This window comes from Parasteatoda tepidariorum, chromosome 9 (genome assembly GCF_982258835.1).
Source record: "Parasteatoda tepidariorum strain Cologne lab strain chromosome 9, Ptep-v5.0, whole genome shotgun sequence".
In the NCBI taxonomy this organism is placed as follows: Eukaryota; Metazoa; Arthropoda; class Arachnida; order Araneae; family Theridiidae; genus Parasteatoda; species Parasteatoda tepidariorum.
Window position 1 is genome coordinate 40,342,902 of NC_141763.1, and position 19,827 is coordinate 40,362,728.

General features: G+C 29.6%; 1 protein-coding gene across 1 annotated transcript in view; it reads right to left on the bottom strand.

The window, feature by feature from the left end:
* Positions 1–424: 424 nt before the first annotated feature.
* The window catches only part of LOC147803985 (carotenoid-cleaving dioxygenase, mitochondrial-like), a 28,945-nt gene continuing 9,542 nt past the window's right edge, over positions 425–19,827 (bottom strand). The window contains exons 4-10 of the mRNA XM_087151638.1: positions 18,038–18,173; positions 14,841–15,064; positions 11,794–12,069; positions 7,895–7,985; positions 6,788–6,897; positions 6,593–6,707; positions 425–725 (exon numbers count right to left, since the gene is read on the bottom strand). Coding sequence (XP_087007764.1) covers positions 568–725; positions 6,593–6,707; positions 6,788–6,897; positions 7,895–7,985; positions 11,794–12,069; positions 14,841–15,064; positions 18,038–18,173 — 1,110 coding nt within the window. The 3' untranslated portion in view covers positions 425–567. The remainder of the gene's footprint in view (positions 726–6,592; positions 6,708–6,787; positions 6,898–7,894; positions 7,986–11,793; positions 12,070–14,840; positions 15,065–18,037; positions 18,174–19,827) is intronic.

The following is a 19,827-nucleotide window of genomic DNA, read 5'->3' on the forward strand; positions in this document are numbered from 1 at the left end:
AAGTTTATGAAATTTTTTAAAGTTTTTTTCATCAAATGATTGTTTGCAATTTCAGCATGAACAGATTTCTGCATAGAAAATTTTTCGTCAAGAATTTTGCATTAATTATTGTATTCTACATCCGACAAATTATCCTGAATGTTTTTAATAAATATATTAAAATAATAAACATATTAACAAACAAATAAACATATATATATATATATATATATATATATATATATATATATATTAATAAATAAAATTTTTTGTTTAGTGTTTTGCACGAATGTTATATTATTAGCCAAGTAATTAAAAAAAATTGTGGGGACTCGGAACTCATACAAAAGAAGAATTTAAAACTACTCAGTTCCAATAGAACAGGTCACCGGGCTGAACTCATTAAATTTCAGGAAACCCATACATTTCTAAGCATATACATCTATAATCGTTATATTTCAATTTTATTAATTACAAAAACAGTACAAAAATACATTTGCTTTGAAATGCACATAAAAAATTTATATTATCAAAATTATAAAATAATTCCTGAACAATGTTGCATGTTTATAGAGCTTTATATGCAATTTAAACTTTATCGACGAATATTCCGTGAAATGTTCCAGGAACAGAAGATTTCGCAAGAAATGTTGCTCTTCCTATTTCCTTCATAGTTTTAGCATCCAAAACAAGCAGAGAAACTTTATTTTCGTCATCTTCATACGTAAGTGAAGCCAGTAGAACACCTGCAACAGAAAATAATAAATATAATAAGTGTGCCAAAACATTAACACAAATTTTTCGCTTCCTCATTGAAATCTAGCTCCCTACAGACAGTGATGAGTACTCAAAATTTTAATTGGTCTCAAAATATAAACCAAGTGTTAGGTGTTGTATAGCCTGCTTCTTAGTCTCTTGTGCCAAAAACTCAAAACTGATAAATTTTTCAATATAAAGAGAAGAAGGTTGAAAGTACATGAAACAAAAGTATTAAGGTTGAAAGTACATGAAACTAATGAATTAAACGAATGTTTCGTTTCAGACCATTGATATTTGAAGGCATTAAATACTTTTTTAAAATATAAGAAGGATTTATTTGAATTCTATTGAAAGGAACTTTTCATGCTTCACAAATTTTAATTTAATGATGAAGATTCTTGAGAAGCTCTTAAAATTTGCTCAACTCATTTAATTGTTACTTTTAACGGTAATGTTATTTCGATTTTAAAAATCCTAAGCGTGCAAATTAACACTTGGAACTTTTAAAGTGCGTACTATGTACAGTGAGCAAAATAAAATAAAAAATTCTGAATAACTTTTGATCAACTGATCGGATCTTCCCGTTCTAAGATTCTATTAATAGTTCGATGAGGTGATCTCATTTATGTTAATTAGTGCAGATGATAATTGGAGATGATAATTTAATTTTGGAACTTTTAAAGTGCGTACTATGTACAGTGAGCAAAATAAAATAAAAATTTCTGAATAACTTTTGATCAACTGATCGGATCTTCACGTTCTAAGATTCTATTAATAGTTCGATGAGGTGATCTCATTTATGTTAATTAGTGCAGATGATAATTGGAGATGATAATTTAATTTTGGAACTTTTAAAGTGCGTACTATGTACAGTGAGCAAAATAAAATAAAAAATTCTGAATAACTTTTGATCAACTGATCGGATCTTCCCGTTCTAAGATTCTATTAATAGTTCGATGAGGTGATCTCATTTATGTTAATTAGTGCAGATGATAATTGGAGATGATAATTTAATTTTGGAACTTTTAAAGTGCGTACTATGTACAGTGAGCAAAATAAAATAAAAATTTCTGAATAACTTTTGATCAACTGATCGGATCTTCACGTTCTAAGATTCTATTAATAGTTCGATGAGGTGATCTCATTTATGTTAATTAGTGCAGATGATAATTGGAGATGATAATTTAATTTTGGAACTTTTAAAGTGCGTACTATGTACAGTGAGCAAAATAAAATAAAAAATTCTGAATAACTTTTGATCAACTGATCGGATCTTCACGTTCTAAGATTCTATTAATAGTTCGATGAGGGATCTCATTTATGTTAATTAGTGCAGATGATAATTGGAGATGATAATTTAATTTTGGAACTTTTAAAGTGCGTACTATGTACAGTGAGCAAAATAAAATAAAAATTTCTAAATAACTTTTGATCAACTGATCGGATCTTCACGTTCTAAGATTCTATTAATAGTTCGATGAGGTGATCTCATTTATGTTAATTAGTGCAGATGATAATTGGAGATGATAATTTAATTTTGGAACTTTTAAAGTGCGTACTATGTACAGTGAGCAAAATAAAATAAAAATTTCTGAATAACTTTTGATCAACTGATCGGATCTTCACGTTCTAAGATTCTATTAATAGTTCGATGAGGTGATCTCATTTATGTTAATTAGTGCAGATGATAATTGGAGATGATAATTTAATTTTGGAACTTTTAAAGTGCGTACTATGTACAGTGAGCAAAATAAAATAAAAATTTCTAAATAACTTTTGATCAACTGATCGGATCTTCACGTTCTAAGATTCTATTAATAGTTCGATGAGGTGATCTCATTTATGTTAATTAGTGCAGATGATAATTGGAGATGATAATTTAATTTTGGAACTTTTAAAGTGCGTACTATGTACAGTGAGCAAAATAAAATAAAAATTTCTGAATAACTTTTGATCAACTGATCGGATCTTCACGTTCTAAGATTCTATTAATAGTTCGATGAGGTGATCTCATTTATGTTAATTAGTGCAGATGATAATTGGAGATGATAATTTAATTTTGGAACTTTTAAAGTGCGTACTATGTACAGTGAGCAAAATAAAATAAAAAATTCTGAATAACTTTTGATCAACTGATCGGATCTTCACGTTCTAAGATTCTATTAATAGTTCGATGAGGGGATCTCATTTATGTTAATTAGTGCAGATGATAATTGGAGATGATAATTTAATTTTGGAACTTTTAAAGTGCGTACTATGTACAGTGAGCAAAATAAAATAAAAATTTCTAAATAACTTTTGATCAACTGATCGGATCTTCACGTTCTAAGATTCTACTAATAGTTTGATGAGGTGATCTCATTTATGTTAATTAGTGCAGATGATAATTGGAGATGATAATTTAATTTTGGAACTTTTAAAGTGCGTACTATGTACAGTGAGCAAAATAAAATAAAAAATTCTGAATAACTTTTGATCAACTGATCGGATCTTCACGTTCTAAGATTCTATTAATAGTTTGATGAGGTGATCTCATTTATGTTAATTAGTGCAGATGATAATTGGAGATGATAATTTAATTTTGGAACTTTTAAAGTGCGTACTTTGTACAGTGAGCAAAATAAAATAAAAATTTCTAAATAACTTTTGATCAACTGATCGGATCTTCACGTTCTAAGATTCTATTAATAGTTTGATGAGGTGATCTCATTTATGTTAATTAGTGCAGATGATAATTGGAGATGATAATTTAATTTTGGAACTTTTAAAGTGCGTACTATGTACAGTGAGCAAAATAAAATAAAAATTTCTGAATAACTTTTGATCAACTGATCGGATCTTCACGTTCTGAGACTCAATATTAATAGTTTGATGAGGTGATCTCATTTATGTTATTAAATTAGCGCAGGTAATAATTTGAGTTACGAACTATCTTTCTCTGAATAAGCATTCCTTTTTTTTCGACTGTTAGTGAATTTTATTTTTTGCGTATTTCTCCATATCTCGAGAACATTTTAAGCTAATTAAAAAAACTTTTGAAATTCGTTTATCCCGAGATAATTCAATGCAAATTATAACTTTAATTTAAGTATTTATTATTTTATTTAATATTAGACGGGAAAAAATATTTTAAAATTTTACATCATTTTAAAGAATGTTATTTTAAAGTGCGAAATGTAAAATCCAAACGAATTCGGTCGAATAGTTTTTTAAGAAATCGAATTTTAAAAATACAACTTTTTCAAAATTGGATTTCTTAGGAACCATTTGATCTAGTTCGCTCAAATTTTGTGTTTTGCCATTAAAATGATGTAAAAAACGGTAAACCTTACAATTCAGAATTTTTTTGACTTTTAATAAATAAATTATAAATATTTACTAAAAGTTATTTTGCGGGGAATTATCTTTGGATAAATGAATTTTATAATTGTGTGCAAAATGTTTTTGAGATATGACGAAATACACATGAATCAAAATTAAGATTAAGGGGTCAAAACTTTGGACTGTTCTCCTGACCAAACTATTTAGACCATATATCCCAGATTGCGACTACCCCCTATGTTATGGGAGTCAGAAATCCGAATCCGTCGGAAAAAAATTCAGGGAAAGTACATTTTTGTGTCTGATTTCATAACTTAAAATATCATCTACGCTATTAAGTTGCATATTTGAGATCACCCCTTAAACCGTTGAGTGAAGATCCTATCATTAGGTCAAAAGTAATTCAGGGCTGTTTTTTTTCTTCAAATATTTCAATACATCAATTCACTTAATAATTAGCTTTGATTCCACCGATTAAATCTATTTTAAAATGAAATAATTGAGTATTAATAATTTACGCACCTAAAAAGAATGAAACTCGCTTAATGATGGTAACAAATAAGAGACGAAGCAAAAAGCACAAATAAACAAGTCTGAAAGAGGAGACAGTTGTTTGAAATAAGGAATTAACTATAGTTAAAAAGGTTATTCTGCGTCTCGAAGTTGATAATGGTACTGACACAACCATCTGCCTTTAAAATTTACTTGTGCTTTTTACATTGTTTCTGCATTATTTTAAGGTTTTATAAATTTGTAATAAAAGTACAATTATTTTCTATGTACAAGGTATTTCGTAATTAGTTGCCCTTAATTTATAATTTTGGAATCCTTGTTAAAATGAAGTAAAAAAGTATGCACATTAGGGAGCGCAAGTTAACATGTAAGCGAGAAAACTACTAAAACATAGGATTAACATTGTGATGGTTGTTATGTCATTTTAAACAATGCACACACACATTTATATGTATATAAATATAAAACAAAAACAATGCCTGGGTGAAACTCTCTAATGTGAAACACTGGGAATAAAAACATCAGAACTTGTTTAATTGCTGGAAAAAATAGAGATGCTTAAGTTGAGCAAATATTAAAGGTAAGAATTACTTAATTAAGTATAAAGGTAAGTACTTCAAAGTTTATAAAGTAATCAAATTGGCTGTGGCATTTTCTTCCAGCTTTCCTCACCTTCATTCATTGTAATTTTAATAAGCAAATTAAAGTATCTCTAAAATTGAATAATGATAGTGGAAAATCTTAAAAATTGCTACATATTAATTAATTAAAAAAATAAGTATAAATAGTGACAAGTTCTTTATTTCAAAATCTAAGCACTCAACAGTTCTATAAACAAAAGTACTTAAATAAATAATAAGAAATGATAACCAGTTCGAGCGTAAAGCAAGGTTGAGAATGCTTTAGAATGAAAATATTCGTCTGTGTGATATAGTCACAAATGATCATTAATAAATGGCTCATGGCATCATTAATAAATAAAATAATTCTTGAAATTATTTTTTGCATCGAATTATCTTGGGGTAAACGCGTTTTATAATGTTGTGCAAATTTTTTTTTTTGAATGGCTTTCAAAACTTCCCTAGATGTAGCAAATAGTGCAATGATGATTAAGGAGCGTATACTTTCTCCTGATCTAGACCATTTGAGATTATAGTATTCAGATTGTGACTACACTCTTTATTTCGATAGTTAAAATTCTAAATCCATAAAAGAAAAGTATGTTAATTCAAATCACGTTCTTATGTTTGATTTTAGTAGACCTAAATAATCATTATGTTTGAAGTCTACCCTCTAATACAATGTTTCCCAAAGTGTGGTGCGCGTACCCCCGGGGGTACGGGAACAGCATAGCGGGGGTACGCGTTCTAATGCAAAATATCTTGCAACAAACGAAAATGTCAAAAAATTTCATTTAAAAACTAAGCTAGCCATGAAAATTTACGATTACGTATTTTTCTATTAACTATTTTTTGCAGAGTTAACAGTTAATAATTAGTGGTGTCAACAGCCAGTTGTGATTTTTAACTTTTGTGCAATTTCTTATAGTAAAAAATACATTCATTTTTTATTAGGGGTACACAGCGTTACGAAAAATTTAGAAAGGGTACACAAAAGTCATAAATTTGGGAAACACTGGCTGCTCTAATACATCAAAATTGGTTTTTAATGCGTGAAATATTTTGAACTATAATCGTTTAAGTAGCTATTATTCCCCTTACCATCCTCTCTAACATTTGAGGTTGTTGCAAAACATTTTTTTCCAATTTCAAAATGAGCCAGAAAATTTTAAAGCAAACGATTTACGTAAAACTTCTCATTAAACTTAAAAAAGTGACAATACCACCTAACTACTTTTATATATCTGCTTAAACAAATTAGTAGTGGTGGGCTAAATTATTATATGGAAATTCCTTAATAGTTAAAGGGTATGCTGTGTCCAATGTTTGCTCAATAAAAACCTCATCACCTTCTGAACCTGGAATTGAAAACCATTATTTTTAATACTAAATTATTGTACCTGAGTCTTCATCAGCATTTTCTGAGTTAGGATCCGAAATAAATACAGGCTCTGATGGTATAGTTCCTTTTTCAAACCAAGAAATGGATGTTTTGTTTTCAACATCTCCTTTAATCTATTAAAAGATGGATCTGATTTAATTTTTATTAAACATATTGCCAAAATTCTATTTTTTCTGCGAAATTCAAATCTTACCAAAAAATTTTCTGAAGTCTTTCCATTTGATGCAATAGCATAATAGTATTTGTACTTCTTTCCATTGTATTTTTCGTAATTTATTCTCGGTAATTCTGTAAACCATTCATCTGAAAATAATTTGAGATTTGTGAGTAATATCAAAATTTTTAAACTAAATTTTATATCGCTCATTTGGTGAAACAATGACGTAACTGCAAAATCAAGCTACGTCATTTTTTCACCAAATGAGCAATATATAGAACACTTAATTCCCGCTAAAATATCGAAAGAGAGGTTAAAAAAAGTAATAAAAAATAAAATAAATAAAAAATTAATCCGAATTTATCCTTTTTTTGCCATTGGTCACTGTTTTTCAAAGGAAAAATAATATTTTTTTATATCGCTCATTTGGTGAAACAATGACGTAACTTGATTTTGCAGTTACGTCATTGTTTCACCAAATGAGTTTCACCAATTATTTAAAATTAATTTTGCAGAGGTTTAGTAGCTATTGAAGAATCAGAAGTTCCGGCCTTGAAATATATTTGAGTGCCTTTCTACATTTCCGCTATAAAATGACTCGTTTCTTTCACTTTTAAATCATTTTTTTTTATCTTTCCGAACTTGAGTTGAAATCATTTATCTTCGAAAAACACACATAGATATTATACGAAATCAGCGGTTATATATATTAATTTTTAATATTGCATATATTGCGTTAATTTTATTTGAACTCCATAATACATCATTTTTTACTTCCCCTATTTTCTCAAATTTATGAAAACTATATAATTTTCGTTTGCTTAATTAATTTCCGTCGCTTCTTAATGTTAAGAATGAGAACAGATGTAAATTCTTGGCTAACTTTAAAAATTCAAATAAAAACCAAAAGTAAACATACCTTAATGAGTCATATTTTGATTTATGTAAAACAATAAATCCTGATAGAATGTTATATATTTTTATTATTATTTAGCAAAATTTTTGTTGTATATAGTTCAAGTTAAATTGCATGTAATCAATTGAAAATAAAAGTTTCTGCAATTCATGTATTTTATTTTTGTGAAAAAAAAAACAATAAAAATGTTTAACAAAAAAAGTATTATAATAAAAAGGAAGCAGTACCTGTTAGTAATTCGTCGGTACAGAAAATTGAACCGTCTTCCGATTGCTTAGCTGTAGCTGTTGTGTTTGGCAATTTTACAAGATTTTCATCCTAAAATCATAAATGTTGAGAATATTTAAAAAGTAAATAAAATTATAGAAAAATATATACAGCATTTATTTGTGGTAATTTAGTATTAGGTTGCCCATGCTTTAAACAATATTGTCTCACCGTTTTTGGTAACTCTTCTATATATATAAAAGAAAGTCGTGTTAGTTACTTCACTTATAACTCAAGAACGGCTGAACCGATTTAGCTGAAAATTGGCAGGGAGGTAGTTTAGAGCCAGGAGAAGGACATAGGATACTTTTTATCCCGTGCGATAAACCGTTCCAGCGATATCAGTGAAAGTCGAAATGGAATTTTCTGATTGGTTAAAAGCTAGCCATTGTTTTAAATTTTGCTATAAACGATTCAATTTTCAAATATCTTGAAGATAACAACAGTGATATTTTCTATCTTATAACTCTATTCATTTAGAAAAGTAAATTAAAGTAAATTGCATATACTTTAATTTTTAATTCGCGCTTTTCTTTATGTCAGGTGAGCACAAGCAAGTAAAATCAACGAGAATAGATTTCTTAATTGTTGGTCGTATCACGGATTCAGTACTGTGAAAACTGTTTAATAAATATAAAGACAAAAGCAAATTTCATTCAAATTGCACGTTTTCAGAAATATTTATATTTAGTACGTAATTTTAGGTTAGCAAAATTAAATATACTTTTCGAAGATTTCAGTGCTGTGACAGTTGTCATTTGAAAACTATTAGTTTGTTTGTTTATTTATGCAAAGTTTTCGAATTCATCCATTTTATTTCTTTCATTTATAAAATTGATTTTTGTTTTAAATCTTATAATTTTCATATTTCTTATTCATCTCATTTTTATTGCTCTTTTTATTATTTAAAATATGTATGTGATATTTCGATTTAGCAAATTTGCGACCACTGCCAACGTTTACATTTCTTTTTCGTTGTCAGAAAGAATATTTGCAAAAATATGCCGTCTAAGCAAATCGCTCTTAGTCGGTCGACATCTCAAGCGCGCAAAAAGAGAACTACCCGTGTTTCAGAAACATCGGAGCAACGGGAAAAAGACTTGAAACTAATCGAGAACAGAATGCTTTTGCCCGTTCCTTAGAAACGTCTGAGCAACAGGAAAGAAGACTGTCAACAAATCAACTACACAAGCCCGTTCGTCGGAAACATCAGAGCAACGGGAAGCAAGAATGAAAACCGACCGAGAACGCATTTCGCTATTCAGACGCTGCCAATACTCTGATTTGAATTTCAGTGCATTTCACTATGATCCGACAACAAACTATAGTCTTCCCCCAAGTGTCATCATCGGAGAAATATATCAATTATGTATGTTTTGTAATGCTCTCAAATTTAAAAATGAAACAGCTGAAATTTGCTGTTCTAGAAGCATACAGAAACTACAAGATTTTACGTCGCCTGCCGAGACATTATCAACCTTCGTATCAGGTCAAACAAACCAATCAAAACATTTTTTGGCGCATATACGCCGGTACAATTCGTGTTTCTAAATGACTTTATTCGGTGCTACACGTATCCTGAACGAGAATTACATCCCAACATTCAAAGTGCAAGGCCAAATTTATCATCGTGCAAGGATCACTTCTTTCAATGCCTAACGCAGATCATAAATTTCTACAAATTTATTTCATGGATAACACAAATGATCAAGTCAATCAACGTTGTCAGGTAAACAATGGCACTAAACGAGAAATTGTTACCGTATTACAAAAATTTTTCGATCAACATAATCAGTTAATTAGGCTGTTCACAATTGCCCTAGACTAAATGTCATCCGATATTTACAAAGTTGTTATTAGATCTGAAAAAACACCTGTAGGCCACCACAAAGAAAAATACAATGCGCCAACATTGGATGAAGTGGCTATTGTTATAGTTGGCGAAGAATTTACCTCCCGCGATACAGTTCTTCATCGCAGAAATCGTGACGTTCAAAGAGTTCTCAGAAACGTATCGATCATATGATGCATTGCAATATCCTATTTTATTTTGGTGAGGAGAGGAGGGATATTATTTTAACATAAAATTAAGAAGTCCGCAAACAGGCGAGAAAACCAATAAGAAAGCAAGTGCAATAAGTTTTTATGCATATAGATTAATGATTGCCAAAACGCTGATAATCATACTTTAAAATGTCGACAATTAGTTCATCAATACATTGTCGATATGTATGCGAAAATTGAAACTGAACGCCTACTGTATATTAAATTAAATCAAACCAAATTACGTTCAGAAGAATGCATTCATTTACGGGATGCAATAATTAATGATGGTAACGCTAATTCTAATGATGTGGGGAAAATGATTATATTGCCGACTACATTTGCAGGGAGAAAAACTTGGACTCCCTGCAAATGTAGTATTCATACATGTCTGAGTATTCATACATGTGCCTTGGACTCCAAGGCACATGTATGAATACTCACAGGATGCAATGACATATGTTCTCGCATATGGGCTCCTAGATTTATTTATTACATTTACGTGCAATTCTGCTTGGGTTGAAATTAGAGATATTTTGTTACCAGGACAATCATCATCGGATCGTCATGATATTACAGCACGTGTGTTCAAACAAAAATGATAATCTTTACTTGATTTCATTGTGAAGCGTCATGTTTTTAGAGAGACACGGTGTTCGGTGTACTCTATTGAATGGCAAAAACGAGGATTGCCTCAGGCACACATTCTAATTTGGCTTATTGAAAAAAAACCACCTTCTAAAACTGATCAGATATCAGCAGAAATTCTTGATGTCACCATAGATCCAGTCTTATTTCAGATCATTGTCCAAAATATGTTTCATGCTCCGTGTGCATCACCATACATGTCTGTTTGAAAATGCACTAATGATATCCTAGAGAATTAACTGCTTTTTGTCACCATTAAATAAAATTTGCATTTCAAATCATAATCGCAAATGTCATTTACACACTTAAATACAAAATTCAAATTCAAATTGAAAGCGTTGCAACGCACGCAGGGTACAGCTAGTTTTGTATAAAAAAGCCAATCATCCTAACAGCTTTGCATTTCTCCGCGTTATTGTTAGTTTATACTGTATATTATAACTTACGTGCCATTTTTAACCATTTTAATTTTAACATATTTACACTTTTATTTGATTTTATAACTTGTGAATGCATTTGTGTGTTAATACTGTTTTAAAAATTTTACATATTTTAATAATATAAATTTGTATTTGTGAAAATTTAATATTAAGGTAAATATGTCAGAATTATTCAAAAAACCGTTTATTTGCTGAAGCATATCACTGCAATCAATTAAATTCAAGTAAACTCAATTGGCCAATGTTAGCTCCCCCTACCGAAACAGGGTGAAATTTTCGATCAGGTTTAACCCTTGGATTGATTTTAAAAATTGCAGTTATATTTTGTAGTTTAAAAAAAATCCATATCTGACAACAAAAGAAATTATGTCGTTTAAAAGAATGAACGCTTTTGTGACTGATTTCGTAACTTAAAACTGCGTCTGAACATATTTACATGTTCCCTGTTTTAAGCGCTGTGTGTACCTGAAAATGGATCTTGCTCCAAAAATTACTCAAACCATTTAGGTTTTCATTCTTTTTTTCTGTGCGGTGTGCTAATTGTGGAAATTTTCTACCATTGCTGAAACTTTAACTTACATCATGGATATTAGAGTATAAAAAAATAATTTCAGTAATTTTCGATACATGAAAGAAATAAGTCGTTAAAGAATTTATATTGGTTTGTTTATAAACACAAATATGCACAATGTACAAATATATGTTTAAATATACAACACTAAACGTACCTTATTTTTTCCTTCTACTTTTAGAGGTAGAACAAATCTCTTCGTCCTTGAATTTAGAATGCCATTAGGACAATGGGGATTATTTTTAAAGAAATCTTCAAGAGCTTTTATGTAAAGCTCATTCACAATCTTTCCATCGTCGTAAACACAAAGATCAACTACAAGCTGATCATCTTCTTCATAAGCATTGATATGATGAAAGACAAAGAAACCTTTAGAGAGGTACACGGTGTCCAGCAGTTTGCCATCAGATCGCCGTGCGACATGGAAGCGACACTAAAAAAAAGATTGTAGGTTAAAAACGCGTGAACAAATATAAGTACAAAACTCTATTCATTAAACTTAACATTTTAAATTCTATCGACTTGAAATTTATCTCATTGAATTCAGCAAATTGAATGAGACAAATATACGGATAAATGGAATGGGGAAAAAAAGCTTAGAAATTTATTTTACATTTTGCCAATTTACGCAATCTCAGATGTGTAACTACGTATACGTGCATAATTGTACTTATTACATACATGTAATTAAACCTTAATAATTTCTTAAATAAAGGTCTTGTTTATTTGGGTTTTGTCTTATTCTCAGCATAAAATAATGCATACGAAAGAAACAATTTCTCACTTTTCTAAGAAACTATGTTTAAGTTTCTAGCCACTATTTTCACTTCCCAATTGCATGCACCATCTGCCCACAAAAGCTTTTTACTTTGTATTGAATGTAGACATTGACCTAAGAATAGTACTAGTTAGAAAACCCATTAAGATATTTCGTTCATGGGCTGCAATAGTGGCACAACTCAAAAAACATGCATTTCGGACTAAGAACAGGTGTAAACATGAAAATACGCATTCTTTTCAGCAGCAATACTAACACAACTCATAATTTAACTTGAAGGTAATCTTGTTTAAGCAAACTAAAGCATTTCTTATGCATTTTGCTTTGAAAACTTTAAACGAAACCCACTTATCTCAAAACTTGATTTTGAGTTGTGCCGCTATTGCAACCCATGAGCAATTTTTTCGAGTTATTACACGAACTTAATTTCATATTAGTTTTACTCTTGAGCAAGATGCTAAATATTTTGAATATAAATTCTTAAGAGTGTTTGGAGGGTGTTGGGTGATGTAAGCCACGTTTTAAAATTATTCAAGAGAGCCAAAAAGGTCATGATTTTTATGTGGTCTAAAATATGTTTCTTTATTACTACATTGTCATCTGGTGGAAATTCTAAAAACTTGGAATATACCTAGATAGGTACATTACAATTTGAAGTATGAGGCAAGAAACAGTTTGATGAGTGTGATTTATTTGAAGATAGTGCATATTGCTTCAAGCTCCTCAAGTAACGTATGTTTGAAAAAGTAATAACTATTAGGTAAAGCAACAAACTTAGTAAAATATTATATATTTTTAAACCTATTCAATTCTTAGAAAAATATTATATTTTTGAACTTTATTCATGCAATAAAAATATGTTCAGTATGTTGAACATGCATGTTAATGTCATATCCTCCTAAGACCTAGCTTCCAATAATATATTGTACTACATTTTTTACAATTTTTATTACTTGAAATATATTATTTTGGGATTTTTTCCTGATTGTATGCATTTATAAAGCAATTATATATATAAAAATATAATTAGAGTTATTCCAGTTGGTCAGAATTTTTAATTACAATACAAAATTATAGTAAAAGTGAGAAATTTCGACTCAAGTAATCTTTAGAATAGTTTTGTGACACGTAAATAAATACCTTATTATATTATTCCATGACCAAAATTTAAAAAAAAAAATTACTTTAGAAATCCGGAAAAATTTATAATATATTATGCAAAAATTAAAAATAACTTCAAAAGTTACTTGAATCTAGTTAATTGAATTTTTATCCCATTAACATTTTAATAATTTGCATTAAATATTTAAAAATTTATAATATTTTATGCAAAAATTAAAAATAACTTCAAAAGTTACTTGAGTCTAGTTAATTGAATTTTTATTCCATTCATGAATTTCTTTTTTTTTCCTTCTCAAAGCTGCATGTTTATAAGAGAAAATTACATTTCCTGCCATTAGTTCAAAGTTCAATAATATTCAAAGCTGGAGCCGGAGATTTAAGAAATATTTAATGTTAAATTTAAAATAGTTTTTAAACATTGTATCGTAAACTGAAATAAAGGCAAAAACTATATCACATAAAGTAGTTTTTAACTTATTTTTATTCATTTTTTTTAGATTAAAAAAAAAGTTTTCACGTTTAAATTTAAAAAAAATTCGTTATGGTAAAAAAAAAACATTTATTAGGTTAAAAAAATACGGAAAAAATTGCATGTTTAAATTTTAAAAAAATATTCGTTATGATTAAAAATTATGCATTTATTAGATTAAAAAAATACGGGGAAAATTGCTATCACTTTTTTTGCAATGAAACATCGAAAAACAGCTTGTCACTGCCATGCAATAAATTACGTATCTTCAATGAGTGACTAGCCTATGACACTTTTGTGTTCCGTTGAATTATATCATTCAGTTTAAAACAATGGTCGGACAAGAAAATGAAAAAGTGCATGATTCATGACTAATAGTTATAAAAAGTATATAAAAGTACAAATAAGTTTATTTAGCGTTTTAGCTAGTCAAAAGTAATGAAACACTAAACATCTCATTCAATCTAAGTATGGCAGATCAGCCTATATTTCCTTTGATATTGGTGCTTTAACTGAGCAAAAACAAAAACAAATTACACGCTAAGTTGTAAATGTTAATCATCCCTTTTGTTATTTTAGTATTGTACCTAAATGCGTTTATCATCTCAGTATAATCACAGTTCAAACAATAATGAAAACGGTTCACCTGTCCTAACAGTATTGCCAAGTTTCAAATCGTTCGCAATAATATTCAGAAGAAAAAAACCTGAATTTGATTAGGCTATTTATAAAAACAGATAAATTTAATCAATTGCGCCATTGAATAATGGTGTAACATATATGATAAAAAGAGATATGACTGAAAATAAGATTGACACAAATGAATATAACTCACTGGCTCGCTTTCATTCCAGGAGAGAGCATCAGCAAATGTTGTTGATTTAGTGATAAAAGCAGACCCCGCTAACTTTGGAACAGACAGCTGAAGAGGTTGTTCCACAAATATAAAATAATTTTCGCTCATGCCAAAGCTGTGATGATAGCTGAGGGAAAGGTTTTTCGAAGCTGGTATGGTACAAACAACTGAAGCTTTTTCAAATGTGTTATCGGATTCTTTTTCTACAATAAAATGGTTGGATAAAATTCACAATTTTAATGTTCTTATAAAAAAAGCATAAACAATACTATTAGTACAATATGACAAAAAAAATTGCTATCTGAATAACTTTAGTTTTTATGATAAGATTTTCACGCATAAGGGGCCTTACTTAATGGTTCAAACGGTCATGCCTTTATATACTGATGAATTCGTGCTAAATTAAAGCAGTTTTTGTGCAGGATTTTTTGATTTGATTATCTCAATAAATATACTTCTTTGTTGACAGATTAAGATTTTTGACTCTTAAATATTTGGGAAGAGTAGTCGCTATGTGGAAAATATGGAATATCAAGAGAAAGGTCGAAAATAGTGTTAATTTTTGCGTATTTTGCGACAGTTCGTTCGATAACTTATAAAACGAATCTAAAACTTCTTGAACGCAATTATAAAACTCCACAATCTGATTGATAATCGATTTTTATGATTGCGTTAAATAATTTTTAAAACCTAGTCCGTTAATAGCGTTTGAGCAACATGTAGGGAGGAAAAAAATGAAAGGGAATTAGTACGGGAGAGTGGGGTCACTTGTAACATTTTTTACTTAACTATTTTTAACTAGCAAAAAATCCAATATATCATTAGTATTAATTGACGGACGAATAAAGTAGACTATCCTCTACAAGAAATAAAATAAATACCTTATTTTAAATGTTATTATATTAGTTATTAACAATTTTTGACAGTCGTGCACTTGTTACAATTGTCCCCACTTAAGGGGTCAATTGTAACAGTTCATAAATTCAACTAAAACATAGTTAATTATACATATTATCATAGTTGTGATATATTTTTTTATTGATCAAAATAGTAGTGATATTTTAGGAGTAAAAATAATAATGAGCAGAGACCTAAAGGGTTAAACTTTTAACTTTAAGGGGTTAAAAATTTTAATTTATGCTGTGAAAGGTGACTAATAAAATAATGCACATGCAACATAATATAAATTATATAGGAAACTATTGGTGGTTTGTAAAGAGTTAAGTAATGGTTTGTAAACATAAGATTATTTATTTTCAGCTGTTACAATCGTCCCTTTACTTATTGTTACAATCGTCCCCAAGACGCCATTTCAGCTTCATTTGTTAAAAACAATGCTAATTAATTAACAAAAGTAATATTTTTTTGAAATGTTAATTAAGGTGTCCACTTACATATTCGGTTAATAATTTTTATTTGTTTAAACAAAATTACTTTGTTACAATATAATATTCTAATACCAAAAAAAGTACTTACGTAGCGTGAAAATATCTTTAGTGATGTAACTCTTTCAAAAGTACATAAAAATGATTGCCAGCAGGGGTGTACATGTAGATTTATTAAATACACCTTGTGCGCCACCTAGGAACCAAATCTAAAACCCGACACTCGAAATTTTTGCTCTGTTACAATCGTACCCTGTTGCAATTGACCCCACTCTCCCCTACTTAAAAGGACGCCATGCCACGGAAGAATATTTTCATTACAAATTCTCTTTCTCCTTTTACTAATTTAAAATTTCAAGTGCAGAAAAATAAAGTTCAGACAAACCTAGAGTAAGCCACGAAGTTTTAAATACCAAAAATATAAAAATGAAAATAAATTACAAGATGATAACTTAAATTAAGCAGCGCAAAAGTTCTCTTATATTAATTTGTTTGCATTTTAATATTTTTAAGTATTTTTTCAGAAATTGAAACTTAATGACTTACTCTAGGTTTTCCTGTACTTTTTCTTTCTTTTAAATTAGTAATGAAGGAGAAGGAAAGTTTGCGACGAAAATTTTCTTCCTCGGTAAGGCGACCTGTTAAACTAAATTAATAATTTTTATCGAACTGTCACTTGTACTTTTCAACTGGTTTTTTATTAATAAAATTTTTTTTAGTTATTGGTATTAAGATATTTTAGAACTATATATGTAAATACTTACAAAATATTTTTTTTAAAATGTATTAAATAGCATCATGCATAACAATGTGGCACAAAATCGTAGTATCCGTGATGAAAAAATTATTTAAAAAATTTTTTAAAACTTATATTTCTACTCTTAAGGTCTGGTTTCTTAGGACAAGCGCCTTATCTGGGCGTCAGCGGGACGTCAACGTCCCGCTGACGCCAACAAAATACTGGTTTGTTAGCTCAAGGCCTGGTTTCTTAGAACTAGCGCCTTATCTGGGCGTCAGCGGAAAGTTGACGTAGATCTGCCGCCAAAAAAATATTTTTTTGTTAGCTCAGCGTGAGCAGTCGGTCCAACGCAGACATTATCTCTCATTGCGCATGCGTTAATAACGTAAACAAATATTTATTTAGAATTTGTATTGATTTTGTTATTGCCGACCAGTGTTTTAGAGAACAGATAATGACTTTGTCCAAGAAAAAACACATTATAGCTGAGCTAAATGAAGAGTGCTATGTTTAATGAAGAAGCTATGTTTAATGTCAAAATCAAAATCTTGGCTGATTTCAATGTGCAACAGGATGTTGTCCGCCATTGCTTCTGTGGTTAACGTCACCTTGTAATCCAACTGCAGTTGAGTTGGACGGCAATTGTAGTTCAAGATGAGCGTTCGATGACGTATACTATCAAACTCACAAATGGACCAATCAGAGGTTAACGCTGATTTCCAGCTGACGGCGTCCTGTCCTAAGAAACCAGGCCTTTAGATTCAGTTGGATAATTTACACCTTTATCACAGTTCTATGAACATATATGTGAAAAAAATGAGTTATGTGAGAAAATTGTTGCGAGACTAATTTTAAATAAGCTAACTAGTTCAGATGATATTTTAAGTTGCAAAATTAGATGGGAAAAAACGTACTTTAAAGAAAGAGTCATAAAAAAATTAAAATTAGCTAAGTAAATGAAAAATTTCTACTATGATATTCACGAAAATTGCATGCTAATAATTTTAGAAACAAAAAATAATATTATTAGAAAATGGTTGATGTAAAGTTACCCTTGGGAGGGAATTTTAAAATCCTGTACTTTGAATGCATTGAAAAAACGCTTCCTACGTTATAAACTGTGCCATCTGTTCCTTCATGTGCATGAGCAACAGCAGCATTGACAGGTAGATAATTACTCAAATTTACCTACAAAATAAATGAAAAGTATTAAATAAACAGTAAAAAATGTCATAAGCACAACTAATCTTAATAGTAAGTTTCACAACTACATACGCATTTCTTTGATTAAGTTGTGTGAGTGGTCTTATTTTTTCCTTATTCAACGTTAAAATAAGAAAAACAACATTGGACATTTAGAACTTGAAGAGCAATGGAGATAAAAGAAAAGATAGAAGTTTAAACATGTCAAATATATCAAATCTACATGTTATTTATACAAATAAAATTTTGCTACCGTTTTTTTATTTTTTTTTATTTAATAGTTTTCAATATAAACGGCTAAATCGAATGAAATCGTATCAGAAACGATAGGGCTATTGGTTCAAAAGTTTCTAAACTTATAGATCTATCGACTCGTGCTTGATCTAATTCGTCATTTGTTACAATAGCAACGTTTAAGTTTTTTCCTTTTACTACCAGATGTCCGCTATCACTTTTCTAACACTACGAAGCATAAGGAAAAGAGTGAGACTAGTCACAACACTCGATCATAAAATTATGAGTGGTCATAAGAAAAGTGGTTGTCAGAAATCTCAATACAAAAAAAAAAAAATTCAGCGAGTATATACTCTACGAATCGAAAAATCATGAAGCATTCTCAATGCCTGCGACTGTCTTACATGTAACTTGTAAACATTCGCACGTGAGTCTGGGGTAATCGTTGTGAAAAATAAAACGCTGAGAAATCATGATGGAATCGTATACGACCAAGAGTGATTTTCAAATACGTAAATTGTTAATAAATAGTCATTGCTAAAATTCGCGAGACGTGATAACATCATTGAAGAAAAATTTAAAGTTTAAAAAATTATGTGAAAAGGACACAACAAATATAAAACGAAGTAGATTTATAATGAAATCGACTCGAATTTGAAATTACCGTGCCGTAACATTGTACAAAAAACAGCGCAGTTTGAAAACACGCTGAGCCCTGCGAACAGAGTAAGCATTGGTCAGTGGTCACACACGTTTAATGTACAGATATTTTTCATTAAAACAATCACGTCGAGTATACTGTGCTTGTAATTAGACTTTAAAAGTCACACACTTTCTCACTCAATGAAAAAAACTCCAGAGACGACGCCATTCAAACTGCGCCTACCAAATTCTACCTTATTTGATAGGTGACAAACTTCATGCAAATATCTTCTCTTATCTTGATGACATCTGTATGACTTAAGCTTGCTTTTATGTATGACTTTGCTTTTTATGTTTCTACTTTCAACCAAATTCAAAGATATCAAATTTAGTTTTAATTTTAACCGAGATATATTGACTTAAACCTGAATACTTTTAACATCAACCCAGGCGGTATATTGCTCTAACACATAACATATGGACATAAAATTTTTCACTAACACATAACATTGCATAACACACGGCTCTTACGCCATAAATTTTATAACTCACTCACCGAAATAATAGAAAATTAAATTTACAGCCACTCACTTTCAAGATAATAAGCATACATTTGACATTGCGTTAACATTGATTTCTGTTTTGCATAAAAACAATCATAATTGTGTAATGTATCCTTCAAAAACAAAAATTTTTAAAATGGCTGTTAATAAAACCAAACATACAATTTTTACCGTGAGTTATATCGCGTAAAAAAAATTGC